The sequence below is a fragment of the Astatotilapia calliptera genome, chromosome 23, assembly GCF_900246225.1.
Source record: "Astatotilapia calliptera chromosome 23, fAstCal1.2, whole genome shotgun sequence".
Lineage (NCBI taxonomy): Eukaryota > Metazoa > Chordata > Actinopteri > Cichliformes > Cichlidae > Astatotilapia > Astatotilapia calliptera.
Window position 1 is genome coordinate 11,906,302 of NC_039323.1, and position 25,172 is coordinate 11,931,473.

General features: G+C 41.4%; 2 protein-coding genes across 12 annotated transcripts in view; one reads left to right on the forward strand and one right to left on the reverse strand.

The window, feature by feature from the left end:
- The window catches only part of celf5a (cugbp, Elav-like family member 5a), a 187,360-nt gene extending 178,992 nt beyond the window's left edge, over positions 1 to 8,368 (forward strand). For 4 of the 11 annotated variants that reach the window (XM_026158996.1, XM_026159002.1, XM_026159000.1 and 1 more), the window contains exons 8-12: positions 2,893 to 3,108; positions 3,426 to 3,518; positions 4,309 to 4,452; positions 7,241 to 7,404; positions 7,865 to 8,368. In XM_026158996.1, the coding sequence (XP_026014781.1) occupies positions 2,893 to 3,108; positions 3,426 to 3,518; positions 4,309 to 4,452; positions 7,241 to 7,368 (581 nt within the window). In that variant the 3' untranslated portion in view covers positions 7,369 to 7,404; positions 7,865 to 8,368. The remainder of the gene's footprint in view (positions 1 to 2,892; positions 3,109 to 3,425; positions 3,519 to 4,308; positions 4,453 to 7,240; positions 7,405 to 7,864) is intronic. The other 7 variants (XM_026158997.1, XM_026159003.1, XM_026159004.1 and 4 more) reach the window with 3 other exon arrangements.
- An 8,423-nt stretch (positions 8,369 to 16,791) lies between these two features.
- On the reverse strand, positions 16,792 to 23,378 carry rgmd (RGM domain family, member D). Its single transcript, XM_026159477.1, has 3 exons — positions 23,165 to 23,378; positions 20,052 to 20,563; positions 16,792 to 18,304 (listed from the first exon to the last, which is right to left on the reverse strand). Exons 1-3 carry the CDS (start codon positions 23,256 to 23,258, stop codon positions 17,612 to 17,614), a joined length of 1,299 nt encoding a protein of 432 aa, XP_026015262.1. The 5' UTR covers positions 23,259 to 23,378; the 3' UTR covers positions 16,792 to 17,611.
- Positions 23,379 to 25,172: the final 1,794 nt, after the last annotated feature.

A 25,172-nucleotide genomic window follows, 5' to 3' on the forward strand; every position in this document is an offset into this window, starting at 1 on the left:
TTACCCTGGCTATTATTTGGTTATTTGTTTGGGCTCACTGCTACTTAAGCCAGAAAAGCTGTTGCGGCACGGCTGATCAGAGTTAAGTCATCAGCGTACACTTGCATTTTCAAAACAATTTATTAAATGATCTGTGGAGATGACAAGCAAGGGGGAGGATTTCACAAATAATTAGCGTACTGACTGAAAACTACTTATGTGCTTTGAAATATTCACTAGATGAAAAATTATATTAAACTCTGTAACAATAAAACACATTCATTTGTAAGTTCATTTGTTTTGTGTCACACTTGATTTGCTTTATAAATATTTATTCCTTATCTAAAGGGCAGTATTGAAAGTCAGAGTTCTTCTTAGGATCACAACTGGACTTTGAAAGCTACCCCCACCCTTACAGTGTTATTCACAGAAGACAGACATTTTCTCTTTGACTCTAAATGCGTCGCATTTCAAATCAGTTAGATGAAAGCATCTGTTTTGAGTACTTATTACTTGCTCTGGCAAAAGACAGTCCTTCTGCCGGTAATGACTGCACTCTCCAGTTTGGGTATAGCATTCCTTGTTGATTTCAATATATAATTAGCATAATAAATACTTCTGTTGCATGTGAAGCCTTTTTCTCCTTAGCAAGGAGCAAATCAACTGTTTTTCCCTCTAAGAAGAAGCTTTCAAGAAGATGAGAGTAATTTTGCTTCCACAACATAAATATATGTATTGGACAAACACATATGGATACTGTTTAGCGTTGCAGTGTTCCTTGGTGAAGTCATAAAGAACAGTAAATTTATAGTTCAGAGCAAAATGTATGGAATATGTAATCCTCTGTCCTACAGCTTTGTATTCACTCATGCCAGAGTGAAGAACAACATGTCATTACAGCCTGATAGTTGCAAAACATCCTGACAGCCACATGTATATCAGCGCTCTTGGGTGCGCATTGTAAACAAGCTATGAATGCAGTTTTTCACAATGCAAGAACTATGTGTCCACTGAGGGATAAAATGAAAATATCTAGTTCAGGAGACTTAGTAATACTTCCCTTTTTCACTCTTTACTGACTGGAGGTGCGATAATATAGTGTTTATAAGACTTCTGTTTATTCCTTGCTGTGGCATTTCCAACATGATGAACAGACTGGACTCAGTGGCCCCAATCTGCGACTTCTCTCGTGTGTTCTCCTTCAGTACCGATGTCATATGTAATTGCTGACCTCGGAACTTATGAAATTGCACATAAGGGGTCCGTGCTACCACCGAGTACTTCTGCTGCTGCTACTCCTGCTATCACTGCACAACTGCTGCAAATACATAGGCGTGTGCTCCCACACTATGGCTAAGGCTTGGAAAATGAATTTGCCTGATGATGGAGAGGGTGCATTATCTGGTGGTACAGTAAAGTGCGTGTGGCCTGAGCAGACTGGCTGTCTCTAGCCCTCAGAATAGGAGCGGCGCTCTCCTGGGTCCTGGTAGGAGAATGGGCTGAAGCTGCAGTCTAATTCATCACAGCTCTGCAGGAAACAAGCAATCATGGGGAGGCTTCATAAAAAAAGAGATAAAAAAAAAAAAGTAAAAGAAAATCAGTGCAAAAGACACAACAGCTCTCGCTGGACTGGGGCAACTCCCCTGGTCACTGCATCTGCCTCCTCCACTGTCAGCTTCCTCGTGGTTTAAATGCTGAGACAGGGAGAGACGATGGAGAATAAAACAGAGTAGGAGAGGTGAGGATTGAAGACAAAGGGGTAATTATTGATAGAAAGCAATAAAAATAATCCAACATAGATGATAGGAGTCAGCAGTAGGAGGTTTCAGCTGGTAATGTAGTTTTGGGGTGATGTAATGCTTTTGAGTAAGACCCCAGCTCTGGTGATACTGCGTCTTTTTTGTTTGCATTGCCACATATCTCAGTGTACAATTTGGGTGAGCTGGTTGTGATTGTGTACTCTATCTAATCTACTCATAAGAAGTCCCTTATCGAGGTCCCAGATTGTGGAAATATGGCACGCTGAAGGGTTTCTGTGACAACCTGGGCTTTCTGTCCAATCAGGGCGAGGGCTTTGAGATTGAGAGGTGGTCCTCGGGGGAGCTGTACTTCAATGAGCTTGGATGCTTTGCCACAGAGAAGCGCTTTTAGAGAGACCATCACAAAGTGAGATTCTGCTGAGAATGGGCACTTTGACGTCCCCGCCATAATTGGAAGCACTTTCTAAAGGAGGGTCCTTTTTAAAATGCATTGAATGACAGAGAACACGGAGCATCCAATTTTGATTCCACTCATGAACCCTTCTGCAGCTGCCTTTCAGGCGTGCGCCATATATGTTATGACCCACCCATTTGTCAACCTGCCAACTGTTGTTCTTTTGTCTTCTTTTTTTTTTTTATGATGTGTAAAAGTACGAGACATCTTTGTGTATTTGCTACCTGCTCATTCAAGCAAATCTCCCCCTGTAATCTTCTTCTATCTAGTCTAGATCTGTTTCCCCTTTTTCTTTTCTTTTCTTTTCTTTTTTTTTCTCAGAAGTTGCATAGTGGTTTCATCATCTTGAGCAGTACAAGCCAGCAGGGTATCGCACAAACACTACAGACAGGCTCATTTTTCACAGGTTGACTCCCCAGCTATCCTGCAGGATGTGTCACGACAAACGGCGGATATGTGACAGATTCACGTTGCACCCGTGTCCTTGCATTAGAGAGAAGACACAGTGTAGCTCGTGGTCACGAGTTTTGTGTGTTTAATGTGTGAGTGTGTGCGTGTGTGTACAGAGAACTGTTTTTCTCGGCACTTTATGAGAAAAAGGGTGTCTGCCTGCTAGTGTAAGTCTGAGTGCTGTACAACTCTTGTAGTATTATGCGCAGAGATCCAGATGAAGTGCTCAACAGCCAACCTTTTTCCCAGCAGGCCTCAGTTCTCCACCAGCCAACATCACCACCTCCGCTGTACCCAGCATCGTCACGCCTATCGTCAACGGATTCACCGGCATCCCTCATCAGCCCAACGGACACCCTGCCGTGGAGACCGTTTACACCAACGGCCTGCCGCCCTACTCCACCCAGAGCCCCACTGCTGCCGACACCCTCCAGCAAGCCTTCACTGGTGTACAGCAGTACACAGGTAGGAGACAGAACGGCTTTGTTTACGATTCTGTTATTCTGAGGTTTTGCACTGGCGTGTAAACACTATAAATGAGTAGCAGCTATGAGACAATAACTGCAGGCTATGTGGTGCGTGAATAGCGTGAGGTGGTATGTATTCAGATAGTGTAGGACAGCGCCTCAGAACGAAACATCAGAGAGGCTTTGATTACGTGTTACGCTTGTGTGATCGACCTTAAGCATCCTTGACACCGTTCTCTGTGGGATCCCCGATTTTACACTCATCTCTCTCACATTCCCTCCTTCCTTCCTTGTTCTACTGCTTCGCGTCCGCAGCGATCTACCCGGCCACTACGCTGACTCCCATTGGCCAAACGCTGCCCCAACCAGCACAGGTCATCCAGCAGCAGCAGCAGAGAGAAGGTGAGGGTGAGAGAACATTATTGCTTTTACACTTCACATGCCTCATACTTTGTAATGGCTAAACGGGGAGACGAGCACGAGAGACCAGTCTTGCTTTGCTTTTACACTGTACACACTTCATTTTGAGTCTTGTTGTACAGCGAGAGAAGAAAAACACTCTAACATCATTTTCATTGTGTTTAATAGATAAACAGAGCGGACTGTGTGAGACTGTAAACAGGTCTCGTCTCGACATAAAACATGGGGATTGATGTAGAGTAGTATTATAGTAATATATAGTAATAGTGATAAGTAGTAGCATATCTTTTATAATAGCCAGCTGTGACAGTAAGTGTGGATGAAACACACATATAAACAACATCAATGAAAATATGGTTGCAGGCAAATTGGGACAGCTTATTTGAAGATTTTCAGCTTGCAATGTGATGATTTTAATAAACTCCTGTTGCGTTTTTATTAAATAAAATATATAAAATAGCAACACATAATGTATATTTTAATTATGATTTGAGCCTGTGCCAGGTGTATGCAGGAACGGTGAAGATACATCTAAAGGCCACATATGAAGGAATCATGAGAGTGGATGCTCATGCATGAATGCTCATTTCAGCCTGTACTGTCTAATTCTACCAATGTTAATTAATCATTTATTTATTTTTTGTATGATGGGTAGTGCCACATATGTCTGAGACAGCTCTTTGCACATATTCTGTATTTATTTTGGGTAATATGTAGGTCTGAAAAAGACAAACTGACTGCTTTTTCTATCAAACTTTCGCTGTATCTCTGCAACCAGGTCCAGAGGGTTGTAACCTGTTCATCTACCACCTGCCACAGGAGTTTGGAGACAATGAACTCATGCAAATGTTTCTGCCCTTCGGTACCGTCATCTCCTCTAAGGTCTTCATGGACAGGGCAACCAACCAGAGCAAGTGCTTTGGTGAGTCCTACAGTGCAACATGCACACAGTCCAAGACCAACTTGATATAATATGAAATTATATCAAGTCAATTTGTATTGACCCCGGCTTGAGAGATAAAGACACTTGGTTCTGAATAAATCTAATAATAATAAATCAGTCTTGGTGTATACAGGTTAAATAGTAAAATGTTTGTCTTTTCTTTATTTTCAAACACACAACACAAAATTTTTTATATATATATAATGTATATACCATTGCCTCTGATGACATTTGACAGCTCACAGACCTGGAGGACTGAGCGATCTTACCCCTGACAGACTGACCTAATTTTGCATCTTGATGACTGTTGTGTTTTGGCACCGGCGCTTTTAAAGCAATGCGCAGAGTACATTGCAGCCAAAATAATCGGGATGTAGTCGATCAGACCGCACGTCCTTGTTTCTGCTTGCCGGCTGTGTGACCTGGAAACCTTGAGGTGCTGCATCAGCATCCTCATCACCATTGTGTAACCCCAATATCTGTCAATACCTTCACCGCTGAGGCTGATTCACACATTTCCACACCTCTTGTCCCATTTAGCTCTGGCAGCCTACATGCGCGTCCAACCCCAGGGCTTACAAAAAGGCAGGCAGTGATGGTTGAGGGGAAGGAAGGAAAAGGACAATTATAGATCAGCTTTTGTTTTCACTTCAGGGAACCAAAGAACCTTGGGCGAAATTGATCACCAGTTCCGTCTCCCTTGGGGGACTTAATAATATATAAATTCATGAAAGAGGAGCTATTTGCAGTATTGACTTATGCACTATGCATTTACAACATAATGTTAGGCCTGGGGAAGGAGGGAACACGTGTGTAATTAATCTAGAAAGGAGAAAGAGGGAATAAACTTAGATTGATGGGGTGTAAAAGACAGAGAAACTGAGCTTAGACCTCTAAACGGGTATCTCCTCTCTGTTTCTAGCCTGAACGCATTAAGGTGATGGCGGGTTAGGAGGTCACCTCCTTATCCCGTCTCTATACTTTCTTCAGACTTCCGTTCAGCTCGGCTCTTTGTAGCGCAACTTTTCCCCCGTAATGGGCCAAACCTGAGCCAAGCAGGCCATGTAGACTCCCTCCCATGTGGTGGTGGACGTGGAGAGCCTCCTGCTGTTTTTTTCATGGGTCATCAGCTGTTCCTAATGACACCACAGACACAGCGGAGCGCATCAGTGGAGACACACTCCACTGAAATTTCTGGTCACTGAATTCTCAAGGCTTTATTTTTACACATGATGGAAACAGGATGTTCATAGGTTTGAGGAGGTGGTTTATCGCGGGGAGGTTTTGTGTGTCTGCAGCAGATTTGTCTCCTATGATCATCGTTCTGTGTTTGCTCTTGTTTTGATCAAACTCATTTATTCAGTGATTTTTTTTTTTTCTCTTTCACTCATTCACAGGTCAGAAAATTAAAAGAATAGCACTGAGTCAATGAAACTTTGTAGGCGTGTTAACCCTCAGTCATTAAATTTCGAAGGTTCAAAATCCACGCAGCTGTAAAGAAAGTGCCTGCATGCTATAAAATATAACATTTATTTCGAGTTAGGGTCATTGGTTCTCTGCACTGTTTCATCATTTTATTACACCGCACAAAATCAACAAATGCATGCTTCTTATCCAAATCCTGGACATGTCTTCATCTCTGAATGCAGCTTAATATTATATTCCCAAATAAAAACAGTCAACTAGGAGAGAGCGTGAGCGCAGAGCGATGTCGTTTGGCAGTAACAGCCCCAAACTTTTCGTGGCCTATTTTTCATTAAAAAGCCACCTCGTGTCCGGCTGTCACGAGCTCTGAGCAGCTGTTAGGCCGCGCCGCAGTCCTTCCTGCATCAATAACACCATCTAGACTTCCGTTAGAGGTACACAGGACGTGATGAGGAAACCAACAGAACACTTACATTTTCATTATGATTGCCTTTTTTTCCACCTGTTTCTTTTTTTAACAGAGTAATTTACAGTAAATATTATTCATAAAAAATTACTAAAATTCTCCCCTAAACGCTTGTTAAGGTGCCTACATTAGGGCTGTGCGATATGACCAAAATCTCATATCCCGATATAGAACATCTATTGTCCGATAACGATATAAATCACAAAAAATTTTATATTTTCTGTAAATTCTGTGAATCTCGGGTAGGTGAAGTGTTTCCAGCTGCGCGTCTTGTACCTGGAGTCGAGTGTTTTAACCGATGCATGAAACTACACATTTTTAGACATAGGTTGTAAGGCCGCCGTTTTTTTCGTGAGTATTTATTACACGGCGTGCTGCGGGGAAAGCCTGTTCTAACGTTTGAGTCTAAGGTTTCCTTTTTAGCACCTGACGACTATTTTTTTGCTTCTCATCCATCAATACTCTGCATACTTTTTCATGTGATTCCGTTTATTTTGAAAATTCTCAACAGCATCTTGAGCTTTATTGTGAAAGGTTTATGTGGAAAATAAACAAGCGGACATGCGATGGTTTTACCATCGTTGTTGCTAACGACAACGCATAAAAACAGGCGCTTGTCCGTCTGTAGTGTGGTTATATTAAATATAAGAGAAAGAGAGGACTTTAAGAAATGAATATAGCCACTACAGTGACCATCAAAACGATGAAAAAATATTGCCGTAAACAGTTTATTTTGCGACACCACGAAACAAACGATAGCGTAAAATGAAACATAGACGTTTTTATATCGTCATCCGATATATATCGTTATATCGAACAGCCCTAGCCTACATTATTCTTAGTTAGTGTAAATGAAGTTTTGCTTTTCTTACACAGGTTTTGTGAGCTTCGACAACCCTGCTAGCGCACAGGCAGCTATTCAAGCCATGAATGGCTTTCAGATTGGGATGAAGAGGTTGAAAGTCCAGTTAAAGAGACCGAAGGATGCCAGCCGCCCTTACTGACACAGCCTACCTTCAGTATTCATCGCAGCAGCACAGGTGAGCCCATAAGAGTATTGCTGATTTTCACCACTCTGTCCTTTTACACTCACGATGCAACTAAGGTTCAAATAATGCCACCTGACTGTTCCTGGAAAGTAAATATCGTTAGACTGATAAGTATTGGGTTGCTATATGTTCTGTGAATGCAAAGCTTAAACATTAAAGGTTTCTACAGTTTTAATATTTGAAGAAATGTAGAGGGGTTGATTTGATGTGCAGCACTGTAGGCATATTAATTAAGGAGAAATCTGTCATCACTGTGACTGACGATGATTGATTGGTGTGGCAGCGTGGGTTAGTTCTCTCCAGACCATTAGACTGATATAATAGAACCATACTGAACTACTCAAAGTTTAAAGAAATTGATCTTTAGATTGACAGTTTAATGAGCAGTGAGATTTGAAATGGCCTTTTTCTTCTTTTTCTTTTCTTTTTTCTTTCTTTTTTTTGTTTCTAGGTTTTAGAGGACACGTGAAGATATTATCTTTGGAGGAGTTCAACTTTTTTTTTCTCTCTCTTTGAAAGCAAAATATGTTTTAAAAAAAAATCAACACATATGGAATTTTTGAAGACATATCAGCATTTACTTATGAAGATGTAGGTTACGGCAGAAGAGGGAGATGCGAAGTGAGGAGGCGCTTCACCGGGGGACGTTAACAGTAACAGATGGCACAGTGCAAGAAAGACGAGAAGAAAAAAAAAAACTGGAAAAAAAGAAGTGATGAAACTGAACAACAGAACTTTTTCTTGTTGAGACTTGAATTGTTAATTAAGCAACAAACTAACAAACGAAAAGCAGCAACAACAAATAGATTTCTATATACATATTATATACACACATATATATATATAAGGAAAGAGGCGCTTGTGGCTTTTACTGTACTGGACAAATGAGGGTTCAAACTTGAAGATCAAAAAAAAAACCAGTGGAAAAAAAGAAACTATTCTATATGTCCACTGACAGACTTTCTTTCTCTTTCCCTCTTTCTCTTATTCTCTCCCCGTCTCTCTCAGTAAGCGCAGAAGTGCAGCCACTGAGGTTTCCATTAGCAACAATAGGACTGCAAATCTTTCACCCCTAAGGGACCAAAGGACCAAACATTTTTATTGTTCTGAACAGTAATATATAGTATTAATGATACTAATACTGCAAACTACTACTAATAATATTACAAGTTAAACTTAAGAAGAAACACTAGCTTCAGGTTGAAAAAAAAAAAGAGCAAGGGTTTTTGATTTTTTTTTTTTTCCTTTTACATTTATAGTTACTGGGTTTGAAAATATTAAAACAAAACAGAAAAATGTATTAAAAAAAAAAGTAAAGCTATACTATTTTAGTGCCGTAGAATACATGGGTTAGACATTGTTTCGGGCATGTTCAGATATATTCTTTTGCCTCTCGTTACGTCATCCGCATCGCAGCATTTCATCTCGGAAGCATGATCCGTCTGTGTTATTGTGTCAGAAGAAGAAGAAAGCAGTCCTTTAGTGCCAAAAGTGACACAGTAACCTTTTCTCAAAGCAGACATCAAAAGAACCAGAGCGTATTTAGCCAAGCGTTGCTGTCCTCTGTTCTTGCCAGCGTGTTGCGGTTCCATAATTGATCGTCATTGCGACTCATTCCATGTCATCATTAAAGCCTTGATAGTACAGATAATCTGACCATAAAGCACTGTGGTAAAAGTGCCACCCGGCTGAGCTGGATACGCAGCAGTAAAACAGCACAGCATCTGTAACTGCTTAATAAAATATACAAATGAGCCTGACAGCAGTTGTAAAAATTTCCATCGGCGTGTCACAGTGGTCCCTCCCGGGTCGTGCCCTCTTCCACTGCCAAGCTCCTCCAGCTGCTCTCAGCAGGCGGGAGCAGACTCCCCTCCTATTTCTCCTCCTCCCTCCTGCTTCTCTTTCCTCACCTCCAAGTGCCAGCATATCTCTCTCTTAATAGGGACCATCGGTTCACGGGTGCCCCAAAGCTAACCCGCAGCATAATTAGGGTAATGATAATATTGATTAGATGGGGAGCAGCACCGCAGGGCGAGAGATGCGCAATCAATTACACATTGGCATTTTGAGTGAATTGACTGAGTGACAGAGTTCATTTCTCTCTCAGTAGCTGGATGTTAGTCTTTTTCTCCCGTGTTGTCATCCAGAGTCCCTGAAGGAATCCCAAAACGCAGAACGGCAGCGTGTCCTGTGGGACACTTTGAAGGCACTTGATCGGTGTCATTATGGTAAAGGGTGGAGGCATGGAGATCTGTATATGGTGCTTAGAGGAGATTGTACATGTTCTTCAGTGAAGAGCAACTGTATTTTTTTTCTGAAAGGGTATAATAGCACAGTGCGAGCTTCTACAAAGAGAGAAGAAGCCTTGGCATTACCAGCCTTAGGAGGTCAAATTAAGAGCAAAATGATCCATCAATTAGACAGCAGCGGGCCTGTAAGTGTAGCTGCTACAGCTGCTGCTGTTTCAACAGGATGACAGCTTACCATTAGTGCTGGTCACACATGGCTCCTGTGCAGTGTGGTCACGACACATCAAGCCTGGAAGATACGATTAAATAACCAAACTTGTGTTATCTGTGCTTCTGTTTTTGCAAAGAGACACACATTCAATGCGTCCGAGATGAAATCTGATGCGCTGTTTGTTTTTGGGTTGTTGTTTTTTTCTATTTCACTCTTTGATTTGTTGAGTAACACTTACATTCTTTATTTGAATATCAGATTCATTGACTCAGTTTACACTCTGAAGCATCGTACCCCTCAGGACTCTGAGAGATCTCAGCACTCTGATCATCGCTCTAAACTTCAGACACATCAGTGCTTCAGACATGTAATCACAATACTGTCCCATACACTAAAGCGTCTTCAGATAGCATGACCACTGCGTATGCCTCTGCAGTCTGGAATAACAATTTTATCCTCCAGAATGACTCTCCAGATCCTGATGTCTGCATACGTTCATTTAGTGTTACTTTGACCCAGCAATTCTTCCTTTTTTCTTTTATTTGTGTGATTAAAGTTCACTGGATCAGTGTTATAAAAAAGGGGAGGGTGCATCATTTTCAGTAGACTGGGAGTAAATGTTATCCCCGGTTACTATGTGTGTTTTATTCTGTTGCAAGCAGTATTTAGATGCGCTAGGAGGGAGTTTTTTGAAATGCCTTTTCTCGTCATGAATTGCCAAATTATGCAAGTTTAACCACCACATTTCCTCACCTGACTGAAAACTTTGTGCCAGACTTTTTTTTTTTTAAATCTACTCTTATAAATACGGTAATTTTCAGGAAATATTTAGTGGAATAAAATATTTGATTTTGTGAAGTAGTATAATATTGTAGGGGGAGGATCAGTTCAGGATGTAGTGATATATAATGTACATTTTCAGTAAAAAGGTTAGATTTTTATATATTTGCCTGAGGGCGTCGTCTTTCCCCTGAGAAGTTACTCTTATTCTCTTCTCACAGCTTTAGGGAGCTGTGATATATGCCCTCCCTTTTCCCCAGGTGATACTGGGCCATGTGAACCCAGTCAAAATATCTTCTCTCATGGGATCTCTACTGGAGATCTCTACTGGAGATGGAGTCATTAAAATGAAAATAGACTTGGCCAGAAGCTCGCATAACGTCTCGTTTTTGGCCAAAAGAGACAAATTTGACTAAATTACAATGAGTGTGCTGTTTTATATGTAGTGCATAGGCCTCTATATACATATCTATAGATTCAGAAAAGAGAAAGGGGCTACAATCCCACCAACAATAATTTGTTTAAAATATGTAAGTTACTAATTATTAGTAATTATCCCTGTAGTTTTAAAATTAGAGTGCATGTGGTCAAGCTAAAGTCAATCTACATTATTTTCACTCTTGCATCCATTTATTTATTTATTTGTCATGTTGCCATTGTGCCCTTTTTGATCTCTGAGCATGCTCAATGGGGACTTGGGGGCGTTAAAGATTATGATTATGGTACTACTCATATTAACAGTATGATTCTTTAACTATGGTTTGAATGCTAAGGATAGTAGCTTATTATAAATATGAAATCTGTAAATTATGGAAAATCAGCACAGGACCTTTCTTTGGGTACGTACAGTTTGGGTAATGAAATGGGTGAGGGGAGGGGGGGAGGGTTTCGCTTTCTAAAGATATTAACTTTCTGGTTTCTCAGCACAAAGCGTACAAAAAGCATAGAAACAGCAGTATGGAGTCTGTGAGTAGACTTTACTGAAATGCAGGGCGCAAAAAGAAGAATCTCAGTATTATTCTTTTAACCCGGAGGAGAAAATGCTGTTTACAGGTAGTAATGTTTTTCTTTTTTTATTGAAGAAAAAAAAAACAAAAAAGGAGAGCGCCACCTGTTTTTGTGGCAGCGTCAGTACAGCATGGAATAACTGACAGGGAAAGCAGTATCTTTTTATAAAAAAATAAAATAAAATTATGAAGAAAAAAAAATATGTGTTCTGTATTAGCCTGAGAAACCAAACATTTTTCCCCTGTTGAAATTTCTTAATACTTGCTGCTTAGATTACTTCATATTAATGACTGATGATTTAATAATTTTATAATTATCGGGTCAAATATGTAATTTGATGTTTATTTATTTTATTTATTATTTATTTTTCTTATTTATTTTGCCAGTTTTATTTATTTGATTTTACGGTTATGGTAAGATAAAGATATGTATCAAAAAAGAAATGCTTATCGAGGCTTTTCTCTCTTTCTCTCCTTTTTTTCCAATTTTACAATAAAAATTCAAACTGGATGTTTCGTTTCTCACACTTGCATTGAAGCGCTGAACCGCGGCGGCGCAAAGAGAGGGGGAGCTGTTGCACAAGCACTCGCTCCCCTCGGCATTTCCAAGAGCTTGAAACTTTTACAGGACGTAGATGTTGCTCACCACCTCAGAGGTCGTCTCTGACGCCGAGTGAGGAAGCTGCGGTAATTGCGTAACGGCCCTATATGGATTCAGGACTGCTGTTTAAAACCATTTTAAACACTTTTCACATGAAGCCGTTTTCTACAGCTCTCACATCATCGGGAGTCGACTCTGGAGTTCATCATGACTGGAATTCCAGTCGTTTTATTCTCATGTGATAACTATGATCCAACATATAGAGCTGTTTTGGTTATCTTTCACTCCGTTTTTGGAGCGTACTTCTCAGGAAATGGTTGATGGGAACAAAATACCAAAAAAACAAAAACAAAACCCTAAATATATAAATCCCAGTGAATAGGTGTCATAGCAACGCTTCACGAGAATAACGGGGACAAATATCATTACAATGCAGACAAGCAGGAAGCAATAAGTTGATATAAGGCAGGCACGCACCATCAGTCAAGTTTAGAAAACCGTGGCACTGCTTTGATGCCAGAAGCTAAATCTAAAGTAACATCTGTTGACATTTGAATTGTCTCCACATACATCTTGTAATGATCATCTTCATACATCGGGAGTCACTGTAACAAAAGAAGCAGAACAGCTGAGACATTAGATTCCTATTTTGAAGAGCGGAGATGGATATGAAAGAAAAAAGGGGGAGGGACAAAAAAGTAGAGCCACTGGCTCATAAAATAAATTGTCCCAATTACAATAAAGTGTGACTCTTGGTCAGTGTGCACGGCAGGCAGTTCATCTTTATTACAATCAGTTAATGAAAATCAATCCCCCTCCTGATAAACTCTTATCTCCACGGCCTTTGCGCACCCCTCGTGCCGGGAGATAATAAATTAGGGTAATATTGCCTTTGATGAGGGAGTGAATTGCAAATTATTGTAACTTTCCAAGATTTATGATGCAGATGCTTAATTTCCGAGCTGGGTTTTTCAGGGTGCCGGGGGCCATTTGTTAAAAGTTTGGTGACATAGGCTCGTTAATAAAAATACACACTCCGACAGCCAGGTGTTCTCAGCTGTTCTCTACTGTTACAGTAGCGGAGGTGCCGAAGCCGCTCTAACTCCAAGCTTATAGGATTTGCGGGACGTTTCTCTTTGCCGTGCGATTTTTGCCTATAACAAATACATACGAAGAGGGAGATACCCGGGGGATGAAACGTGTTTACCAAAGAAGGCGCTGTCAATCATACGGCACCCCACCACCACCCCCTCCCCCGTCTCTATCACACAAGCCAGAAGTGTATGATTTGATATGTAGGTCAATACCCATTCTGCAGTGAGCCAGCGGGTGAGATATGTCTAGTTGCTCGCTGTCACTCTGATTATTGAGGAGACACAGAAAGATTGAGTTGGTCAGGTATGAGGGAGCCTGCAATATGAGATAGCTGTGTAATCGCTGCAACTAGAAACCACACACACACACACTGGTGCAAACTCCCTGAGAAATGAGTAACTTCTCACTCTTTGTTCTGCAGCGCTGACCCATGTAACAGGGTGCAATATACGAGTATGTTAGGTGCCATTTACGGGGTGCAACAGTCAGACTGTGAGTGCGTCATTAAGCAAACTGCTTCAGCAACAGAAGGTTAAGGTTATGAGTCATCAGGAATTGCGGGAATGATGCAAGGTGATTATTTAAGGAGCAAACAGAATCTCACAAGATCAGATGGGGGAAGTTACAGCAATGGTTGACCAACATCTTTTGCATCATTTAGCATAAATGATGTCTTTTTTTAAATTTACATATGCAGTAAGCTCTGTTTATTCTCTATTATAGTAGTTGTTCTTCTTCTTGATAAAACCAAGTTAGGTAAAAAGACCAGAGTCCCTGTGTACTTAAAAATCAGTATCAAAATAAATATAAGCACTTAGTGCTCTCAACGTTTGATCATCTCATGACACAAAAATCGCTCCTCATCAAGACCACCTCATTTATGGCTAAGGCACATCTTGCATTAAGACAGCCATCAATCTAGCCATTATCAATCAAGGAGAGGACTAACACACCACTATCTATTTATCTTGCCAAGTGCTCTATTAATATCAAATTAATTTCCCCATTAAGAGTATCAATCACTCAAGCAGTTTTTCCTCAACTCATTAGCTTGGTAATTGTCCTTGTTTACAGGGGAAAGTCAAGATAGCATGGCTCAAAGAGGGTGGACAAGCAATCTTTACAGGCTCTGGCAACATGTTACATCCACTGTGCTAATTCCTTGACAGGATTCCTGTGAAGTCTGTGGAGCGTGGAACATTTCACACAGTTTTCATTTACAGTTTTTGAGAAAATGTGTGTTTTTACTGCCAATCAAAAGTGTGTTTCATGTTTTAAATGTTCAAAAGATGTCAAGGAGCTCATCACCTTTAAACAGGCTGCATAAGAGGATGCTCTTGCATTGGGTTATTATTTAAGCTATAGTGCCAATCTGTCCTGCGAGGTCACGAGACTCGTGGCTTTTTAACTTTAAAATTCTAAAGCAAACCGGAAGGAACACGGTGTGATGCCATCATCTCAACCGAGCCGAGATCATACCTTTGGAGGAAAAGATATGTTAGAAAGAAAGTTGTAAGGTAAGCATTCAAAGTCTTTATCTAAAGTAAAAGTACCAAAATAGCAATGTTCTAATCCCCAATGTGTATCTGACACATACATTAATCAGTCATGGCATTAAAACCATCATCTATAGGACCCAAAGACCTTGAGCCCTGCCATCACTGTGGATGTTACTTTTACACATACCACCCACTTGAGCCTTGTTGTCGACCTCATACCTCCCTTCACAGCGACGATCATCCTTGTCAGCAGCGGCTTCACACTCTGCCACAGCACAGAAACAGCTCAGGAATTGCTCAAGGAACATGACAAAGACTCCAAGGTGCTGATCCAGACTCAAACTCCCCAAATCCAAATTTAGACAAGCATCCTTGGGATGCATCAGAGCAAGCTTAATCCTCAAAGGTCAAACCCCACAACCCAAAGAATCCACCACCAACAGCACAGACACCCCCAGAGCTCCCTCATTCATGTCAAATCAGAGCTGTTTAGAGACACTAGGGAGACCTGGACAATATTAGCCATGTGTTTTATGTCATGTATAAGACATTAATAGATTGTTGATATCAATACACTGCATAGGAAACAATTTCCTGTTGCAGGTCTAAATGGTTTTCATTTATAGTTAGGTATTGGGATTTTGATTTGATTCCCATCATAGTTTTCAGGCTTCATCGAAGGGTCATTGGATAAATGGCATGTAGTGTTGTTGATCTTTTAAAAAATAAAATAAAAAGCATAATAATGAAAATATGACATTTTTGGTTAAAGCAATTTTTAAAGAAATTCTTGGAAACTGCATGGGAAGTATCTTGTAAGCTGTTCATTTTTAATGTCTAAATCTGAAATTGTTACTTTATATGGATGACAAACAACAGCTTGGGAAATTATTTGGATATGAAACATATTTAAATCTAAAAGTGCAAGTACATTAATATCATGCTGAAGTAGAATACTTCAGAAAATGTTCTTATTTCTACTGCTGGACCACCCAAAAACGACATTTTTCCTGCCAGTACTATTCTCCATCCTCGCCTTCCTTCCCGCTAACACCGAGAAAGAGGTGATGAAGTCTGCCAAGAAAGACCTGAATCACATTCAGCCATCTGCAATGTGATTCGCATGTGAAAGATTAGAAAATCGTGGCAGGTTTCATCTGTCATCTCACACATCATGCAAATGTCACATTGTCTTTATTTAAAGAAATGGGACATGGAGAGATTAAGTATGGTTGCATGTGTGATGAAACATGCTGTCACTCAGTATTATAAAATTACAGTCAGCTTACCTATAATTCAATTCAAGATATAAATTACATCCATGTAGACTGATTATAGAGCATTAATTCTTAATGTCTTCATAAGGAGTGTGCCCGGGCTTTCTTAATTGCATTTTTAATAGAAATAAAAACTGATCGCAGCTCTCTCTCCCTCTAATCGCAGCACTCACTGTTCATATAGAGTACAAATATACGCACCGCGTGGTGTTGTTGACTCTAACCTGGTGTTAACCACAGACTAAATCCTATTTAGAGCCATGCAGCATTCTGGCAGACAAAAGCAAAGCCAGCAGCCAACTCAGCACTCTGAGGTAACATTTACACAGGGGACTGAGAACATACTGTGGATCCCTACAGCTACACAGCCAGCTTGTCAAAACTGTCTTTATACCAGGAGCCGTCAGGACTTATGGACTGAGGACACCACCAGGAGAGGACAAGCACTGCAGGCACACGTTTGTAAAGCAGCACTGCTGTCATGAATTTCCATGTTCGAAGTAACTGTTCGTTCCACCCAGACGGATACGTTTACACATCATCCTGAGTATTTGTGTAATGACAGGAAATGACAATAAATAAATAAATAAATAAATAAGAGCTCCATTATCAAATAAAACTGCTGAGACAGGACTGAAGAGACAAAAAACAAATCTTAGTCTGGAGTGTCCAACACTTTAATAAAGAATATTACAGATACAACAAACACTTATTAGTTTACTTTAATTACAAAGACTCAAAATAACCTACTAAGCACAACAAATGGAAAACATATTGCAGTTAAAACATCTATACACAGGCAAATTTACATAATATAAAACACATATATACACTCTTTTAATATATTATTATATAAAGATTTGTTTTAAACCTTTAAAAACAGGAAGCCAAACAGCTTGAAGAGGGAGCGCTTCACAGGAAAAGAACAGAACTGGTGAAAAATCACACCAACGAATCAGGTTTTAAGAGATAGGTAGTTTTTACAAACAGTTGTTGGATTCTGTGTATTTAGAACACCAATTTTTAAAACAACAGATGAAATAGAAAGATATTAAATACACAATATTTGCAGTTAAACTGTTAGGTGCTACGGATACTGGACCACTGAGGATCTAGAAACCATGTGGTGGAGCATTTAGAGGTTGTGCACTTCCTTACTGAATGTGAATGAAATATTTACAAAAACCTTTACGAACAACTGTGAGCTTAACTTTTCTTTTTAAACTGAATGTAGACGAACTGCTCATGTGATAAAAACGTGTACTAGACCCCAAATTGTGTGACATTTATGCATTCATGTTCGCATTCAAATGATGTGTCCACAGAAGGGAAAAAGGGGGAAGAAATGCAATCTTTTCTGAGTGCGAAATCCTTCAAATGACAACAGAAAGTTCACAAAATCCACAAATTCCTCAAGCTTGTAATGCTTCCATGATCCATCTACGTCCATGTCATTCATATTCATTTATGTGTTTTTTTTTACAAAAGCAGCAGAATGAGGAGTGAGAGCAATGAGCTGCTGGTTGCAGTAGCAGCGATAGTCTGAGACACTCCTCGGTTGTGAAGGCGAGTGGGCCTCGGTGAGTTCTGCTTCAGTTTACTGGGTGGCAGTGCCTTCAAATCCTCCAGAGCACCATATGCAGCCATGGAGAACTCGGGGTCTCCGGTGGTGAGCAAGTCAAAGACACAAGACTGAAAGTACACATCCTCCACCTGCAGAGTCTCTCTACACTTGGCAGTGGCTCGCTCCACTGTGTAGATCTGGTGAGGAGGCCGCAGAGGGCCCAGCTCTGTGTTGGTGCCTTGAAGGTGTGGCTGCTGGCTCTGATGGCCCAGGGTGTGCTCTTTGATGAGCTCGTTGCGTGGGCAGCCGTGCAAGCACAACTGTAGACCGCCGCCGTCTTCTGAAAAGTCCAGGGTGTCTTCTGGCATGCGGATGGCAAAGGTCAGGTAGCTACCCACGCGCCGGATGATGATGGAGGTGCCAATGTAACGGGCCTGTATCCTCACCTGCCGACCGACTCCGGAGCCACCTCGCTCTGCGATGGTCAGGCTGCCACTTTCACCGCCACTGCGAGTCCCATCCTGAAAAGCCAGGGGTAGGTCTTCAGTGGTGGCCTGGTAGACCTTCTGATCTGTACAGCCATGGTAAGACTTGAAGATCACTGTGATCTGAAATAAGGACAAAAAACATTCAATTAGTGTGGAGTGACTGATTGAAACTTTACTCTTTTCTCCATCAACTATCTACTGCTGGTTCTCCAAGTCACATCACTCCTCTAACTGATCATAACAGATGCCCAATAAGTAGTACCACTTAGGGCCACAAGGTGGCAGCAGAAAACCAAATATTTCCATGCATAGGGTGTTAGTGGTTCACACTCAGCTTGCTAAAGAATGATTTGTCTCTGTTGTACTCTTTAGCCAATTAATTCATGTTGATTACAAAATCTGTTTCATATAAGAAAACAGGCAACATAATGGGGCTAATCGAGGTCAAAGTGTCACTATCATCACCCATCTATTTCCACGTAAAAGCAAACAACTGATGCTGAACTAGTACAACTCAACTAGTTGTCCATGGATGTTGTATCTAAAGGTTGCATTAGATAACTGTCCAAAACCTCCACTTCTTCTCTCCTCCATCGTCCAGCTGAGCATCAGAAAGGGGCCTAACCCCCGTTTCATGGAAAGATCCTGACAAAGCACTGGTTGTGGGTACGTTTACACTTAAAGGTTGTATTTTATTTGATGAATGAGTTCCTGTCTTGGGTCTGGCAGCTGAAAACAACTCAGAAAACATGATGGGGGCATGTGGGTGCTGGCAAAGATGCACCAATACTACAGTCTTACATCAGGCTGCACAGCCAAGACGCACTACGAGTTTTACGAGCAATCCTATTACACAACATCGTGTAGTTTGTTGGTTTATGTTTAGCTTGGAGAATTAAAATTAGCTTAGTACAGTTAGAGTAATGCCTGATCAATGAAAGACATTTTTTTAAACTATCTGGGCAAAAGACAAAGAAGAAAAAACATTAATATTAAAAACTCAGCTTCATGAGCTAAATATTAAGTAGTAAACAGAGAGAAAACGTGCACACATACACAAACCACAATCAGGCCAGGGAGACCATCCTATTTAATTAACAGAATTTTAAAAAAAAACAAAAAAACTTTTTGCTCTTGGCCAATTATTCCTTTATTTTTCCAAATGATTCCATATTTACACAAAAAGCAGCGAGTTAATTATTTGACCAGAGGGGTGAAAAAACATTCCAGATCGTGGCAGCGGAGGAAAATGTTTGAGTGAGCGTTAATCACTACCATATGACCACCCATGTGTTAAAGGTAGAGCGCTCATGCATGTCTGTGATTCAACACCGCTGAAGGACTCCCCTCCTCTCTTCTCCCCTCATAGATCTGAAGGAGCTCCAAGACACGAGGAATGCTGGAGACTCGAGAGGCACCATGGAATGACGATTAACTTCACATGTTTGATACTTTATGGCAATACTTGAGCTCACACCCAAAAAAAAAACAAAAAACTTCCTAATGTGTAGGGCATTCGTTTAAAACTTAGTATTGCATCAGTGTTCGTCTCCAACATGGACATAGGTGACCGGAGGAAGTTTCTGACATTTTACACAGATTAAACATGACCAGTTGGAGTGTCTACGTGAGCTTCACCTCCCCCAGGGGTTTGTGAGATTGACATTTTTGGGGATATTTTAGTAAAATTTTGCTCTACTCTTTAATTTTCTTTAATTAAATTGTGAGCAGTTTCACATATTTTGGTGTTAGAATAAACACACACGAAAGAGCAACTTAAACAAGTTAAGACATGAAAAAATGGACATTTCTTAGATTTAAGCTGTGCAGACACAGCTGGACACAGCTGTTCTGATGTTATCCTTACCTTACTAGTTGCTGTGGCGCTGGAGCCTAGGACAACAGGCACATTGGTCACCTGTACAGACAGGAAGCGGTTATCGATCAGAGGCCAAGCCCCCTCGACCTTGCAGGTCTGAAACTCATCTCTGAAAGTCCGTAGGTGCGGGTCTCCAAATAATCCACAGTGGGCGTATTTCTTCTGCTGACCGGCTGAGCCCGACACGAGGACCCGATTCTCGTAGTTGCAGAGCTCTAAAAGAGCTGGCCGAGACGTGCTGGGGACCTTGTCGGAAGAGGTCGGCCCATCGCTGGAACAGTTATGCTGAGAGAATAGCTCCTTAATGCGAAAGACGGCCGAGTGGTAGACCAGGTCGCCCCTACAGCTGCGTGCCTGCCGGCGGGTGCACATGGCATAGGCCCGCAGGGCGATGCAGTAGTCCACATCTAAAGCCACGTCCTCCTGCAGACCACTGGACGGTGAGGTAGATGCCACATATTCTGCATTACAGCGCTGGATTCTACACTGCTGGCAGTGTGCTAAAAGAAACAAACAAAAAAACCCATGATGATCACAAAACTGTACTACAATCGGGCCGGTTGCAAGGGGAATTTCTCTTTTTGAGTAAGAACACTTCATCCCCACTCTGAAAAAAATAAATAATTCCTGAAAAGTAAACTAATGTGCACCAGAAAAAAAAAAATCTCCCAAAATGCCCTACCATCCATCTGACATTTACAGACATATTACCTCAGTGCATGAGGCAGCAGACACAGCTTTTCCACTATCAAGTTTAGCTCAATCAGGAGAGCCATTAAAACGCAAATGCGTGAGCTCACGAGGCCTTAATCCCACACTGTGCTCCAAAGTCAGTCAAAACTTATTTCCCCCAACTAGCTCTCACAGAAATAGCATGTAGCCTCACTGCAGGAGGCGACCAACCTGCGTTAGTTTGGCGGAGGGTGTTGAATGTGGTTTTGGCTGTTGCTGGAGGTAAGTGAAGTCCAGCCACAATGCATGGCACAGTGAGGCTCAACGTATGGGAAGAGCAGTATAGGCTGTGTAGCAGAGTTTTTGGTGGTCCGTTTCAAGGTTCCCAGTTAAGTAATGATCCACCAGTGGGTTATTTAATATCAAGGAAAACAAAGACCTACAACTACTTCTGGGAGAGAAGTAAAAAATGTGGCTATTCGTCAATTTCCTTTCAGGGTGTTCACATTACTTTTGGGTATCGTGTCTCATACGCTGACCGGGATAGTAATTCCTGCTGCAAGGTAGAAACATTTCCATCTCAGATCAGGATCAGCCAGAATCTCAACACATACTTTTACGGCAAGAGTGAGATCAACTGCAATAAACTGCTCTCTGTTTGCAACAGAATAATCTTGTATTTACTCCAAAGCTGCACCTAATCTCCAAAACAGCCTGGACAAAGACAAGATAAGCACAGAGATTTCACATCGGTAAACACTATGTTTTTGAGGTTTTTTTTTCCACCCTTTCTTCCCTTATGCAGAAGTCTGGTGCACCAGATGATTAATGCCTCTCACAGCCAATGCGCTTCAATACCAGCGCTGATCCGAGATGGAGTGCGAGAGGTCAAGTCAGACGCATCCCTCCTCTGAATTCCAACAGGCCTTCCCCCGCCTTGCTAAGAGGTCACCCGAGTCTGCCGTGATTGACACTTTTTGACAATCACCTGCCATCAACAGCCATACAGCCCCCCAAAGGCTCTTTATGTTTGAGCACTTAGTTAAGCTACCAACAAGTTTGGGGACCATGTGGGAAGCACTAAAGCGTGAGAAAAGCAAAGCGACCACACAAAGAGTGCTTCTATTAGTAAATCACGCATTAGTGTATCTGACGTGACGAGTTTCTGTCCGAGCCCAACTCAGTGAACTTTTTTATAGCATAATAATGCCATAAATGCAAAAACAGACAGATATGGTGGCTCATATAGGTTACAATAATAACCTCTTAAGCGTCGTGATGGGTTTAGTGGACTCATCATGACTCTTGAACAAAGATGAACCTGAGGTTTTATTTTGAAAGTCACTAAGGCTGCTGTTTATTTTTGGCATCATGATTGAACACTTCCTTTGAAATGATAAGCGTATATATCAGTAATGTGCATTTCTGTTAAACAAACAAACAAACAAACAAACACAACAAACAATCAATATCTTAATTTTATCACAGTGCTTACAAGCATGCGCACTAGTTACTTTCTCATATAAACACAACAAATAATACCACCGACAGAGTTTAAAACAAATCTCCATACCAAGACAAATCGCCTGTGTGAGAAACAAAACTTAAACTTTACGATCCAAATGAAGAATGCCTCTGAGCCGAGCTGGTCTTTGATCCCGGGTTGGGAGATAGCAGCCACCAACACGTTCAGAGGCCAAAAAGTTGGACCCCCATGCATGGTAGCTAAATGAGGCATGAATAGGTGAATTAACATGCTCTCCTTAGTTTTTCCAACAACTCAAACAACTGAGACGTGAAAGGAAAGACAGGGCGCTGTCTACAGTACGAAATGTGTCCGTCTGCGGTGTTTCTGCCTACAGAAGAAAAAGGGGAAAAAGCTCCGCGGTTTTGTTCTCGGGCTGATTGTGGGTGCTGGACGCCAGCTGCTAGCGAGCTATGCTAACGGGAAGCTAAGTCGTAACTTTACATAAGTTGGTAAAAAGATAAGTGAAGTAATGCGGGCGTGCCAAAACGTGCTGGCCACTGAGCGGTTAGGAGCAGATTGTTTGGTGTCCCTGTGTGGAAAGGGAAAAGCGGAATGTTTGACCCTAAAATGAGTCCAGAAAGCGAGTTAACTCGTGCTGATCTGCTAGCAGCGCTGCAGCCTGGAGGCTGGGATCCTGCAGCAGCAGGACAGGACCTACTTTGTCCCCGCAGCCGACGACCACCGCAAAACAACGGCCGCTTTCCTCGCTCTGTTCAACCCCACATTAATTACCCCTTACCGCACAATGCATGCAAGTACAGCATAAAGTTGACAAGAGTCACATCTGAGCCACACAACAGCAGGAAAACTTTTCCCTATCCACCTCCATTACCGGGACACAGCCTTGTATGCAGGGCATTAGGAGGAGTGGGGGAGCACGGATTGGAAAAGCAACACTTACCTGGTCGAAACAGCAGCGAAAGTAAAACCATCGTCAACGTTACACAGTCCCAAAGCTGCCGCTTAGCCGTGGTTTGAGGTCCGCTTCTCCCCATACCAATCCATTCAGTTAGAATGGAGTTCCTCGACTGCTTCTCATCGACGCTGCGGCTGCGAGAAATCAGACAAAAATTCGTCTTCCTTCCAAAGCGCTGTCATTCAAAGGGGCCCCTGTCTTCAGGGCGGCTCTACGAGGGAGGGGTCTAAAGTGTAGACGGGGCCCAGAGGTGATTGCTGGCCAATGAAAGACTAATTATTCACTAACCACTTGATATTTACATGTAGTGGCAATTACTCGGGGGGTGAGGACAGTGGAAAAGGGCCTTCAGCGACAGTCGTGGCGGTGTGAAGCTGTAATTGCCCCGATTATAACCGAAGAATCACAGCATGCCTTGTTTATAGTAGTTAAACTGTGTGCGGATGCATAAGATGAGAATTTGGAGCATTTAGTGTATCCAGAAGTGGAAAGTAATGCAGTTTTCTCATGCAGAATTACGATATAAACTTGTGCAACAAACTTTTTTTTGCACCAACGGGGAAATGTTCTTTTTACCCCCCGTCCCCCACCCGAGGGGCAAATGTTTTTGTGTTTTCAGCATGGAGCAGGATGCTGTCACCTGCTGTTTTCCCCCACTACAGATTTGGTGGCTATTGATTGACAGCATTTGATACAGGTCTCAGATTATCAAGTGAATATTTTAAAAGCAGAACATGGCATTAGCTGGTACTGAGTGAAAAATCCTTTATCACTGACAATGGCTTGCAGTTTACCGTTAACATGTAAATTATTATAGGCATACTTGACACAAATACTGACACTGTTCTCCAAAATTCAGAAAAAATGCTCTACAAATTCATTTTCTCTCAGCAAAATCTCAGCGTGCTATTATTTTTTCCATTACATTTTCAGTTAGCAACTTGTGTGTTACTCTTTTCCCTCTGTGGCCAACTTTCCATCTCTCTCACTCCTTTAATGACACTCTGTCTTTCATTTGCACAGCTGCTGTGAGGCCGGACCATCTGCAAGGCACGCAGACTCACCAGATTCAGCCTTTCGCCTGTGACACACTCTGCGGTTTTTGTGCCATGCAAATAAAGAATGTTAATGCGCCGACCCATTACTGAATAAAATGTTGATATTTAGAAAATGGAGACTGGTGTAGTTTCAGTTTGATTAAAAGTTGAGGCTTTGTTTTAGCACAACTGGAATGTTTTTGGTTGTAGATGTGGGTCTCCTGCGCACCTCCCTCCAGACTTTATGCGAGAGAAGTGAACCCACACGCTTACTGGATCACTGGCTTTTCTGTACACATGCAGGCTCCTCCAGCAACACAACTGTGTGATTCAGGTGGCCTGTCATTCCAGCAAAAGGTCTTGAAGGCCTATATATAGAGATTATATATATATATATATATATATATATATATATATATATATATATATGCCATTATATATATGCCATTATATATATGTGTGTATGGGTTTGTGTAGTTTTTGTAATGGAGGGGGGCAGACAGCTCCACCGAAGTGGAACGTTTGGATTGTTCTGAGCTGCCAGAGGGGCCTCTGTCACACTGGATCCACTGTGCCAAGTTTATCCCCCCAGAGGGATCTACCTTACTCTGTTTGTGCAGCTAATTTTGGAGGTTTGTTTAGTTGATCTACTTTATGGCTGTGCTTTAGGTCATATTTTAAATTCCCTTAAACAGGTTGCGCTTCATTTTCCCCGTGACAGCCTGGACAGAGAGCACTGCTTCAGTATGACAGAGAGATCTGCTGATCAGGTTTGTCTCACCTCTTATAAAATTTGCCTTCAGAGGAGTGTGATGACATTTCCTGGGAAAAGAAAACACATTTTTTTACTTCCTTTTATAAGCACTGAAGATGAAAAACCCCCATACATACATCTGCATGTCTCTAAAAACCACAAAATCTATTATACTTGATTTTATATATTATTATAATTATAT

Excerpts from the sequence above, each read along its gene's own strand:
- rgmd (XM_026159477.1), bottom strand. The coding sequence starts at position 23,258 with ATGGGGAGAAGCGGACCTCAAACCACGGCTAAGCGGCAGCTTTGGGAC. Across the intron at positions 20,564-23,164 it reads TTCGCTGCTGTTTCGACCAG|CACACTGCCAGCAGTGTAGA; the intron begins GTAAGTGTTGCT and ends TGTTTCTTTTAG. Across the intron at positions 18,305-20,051 it reads GCGCCACAGCAACTAGTAAG|ATCACAGTGATCTTCAAGTC; the intron begins GTAAGGATAACA and ends TCCTTATTTCAG.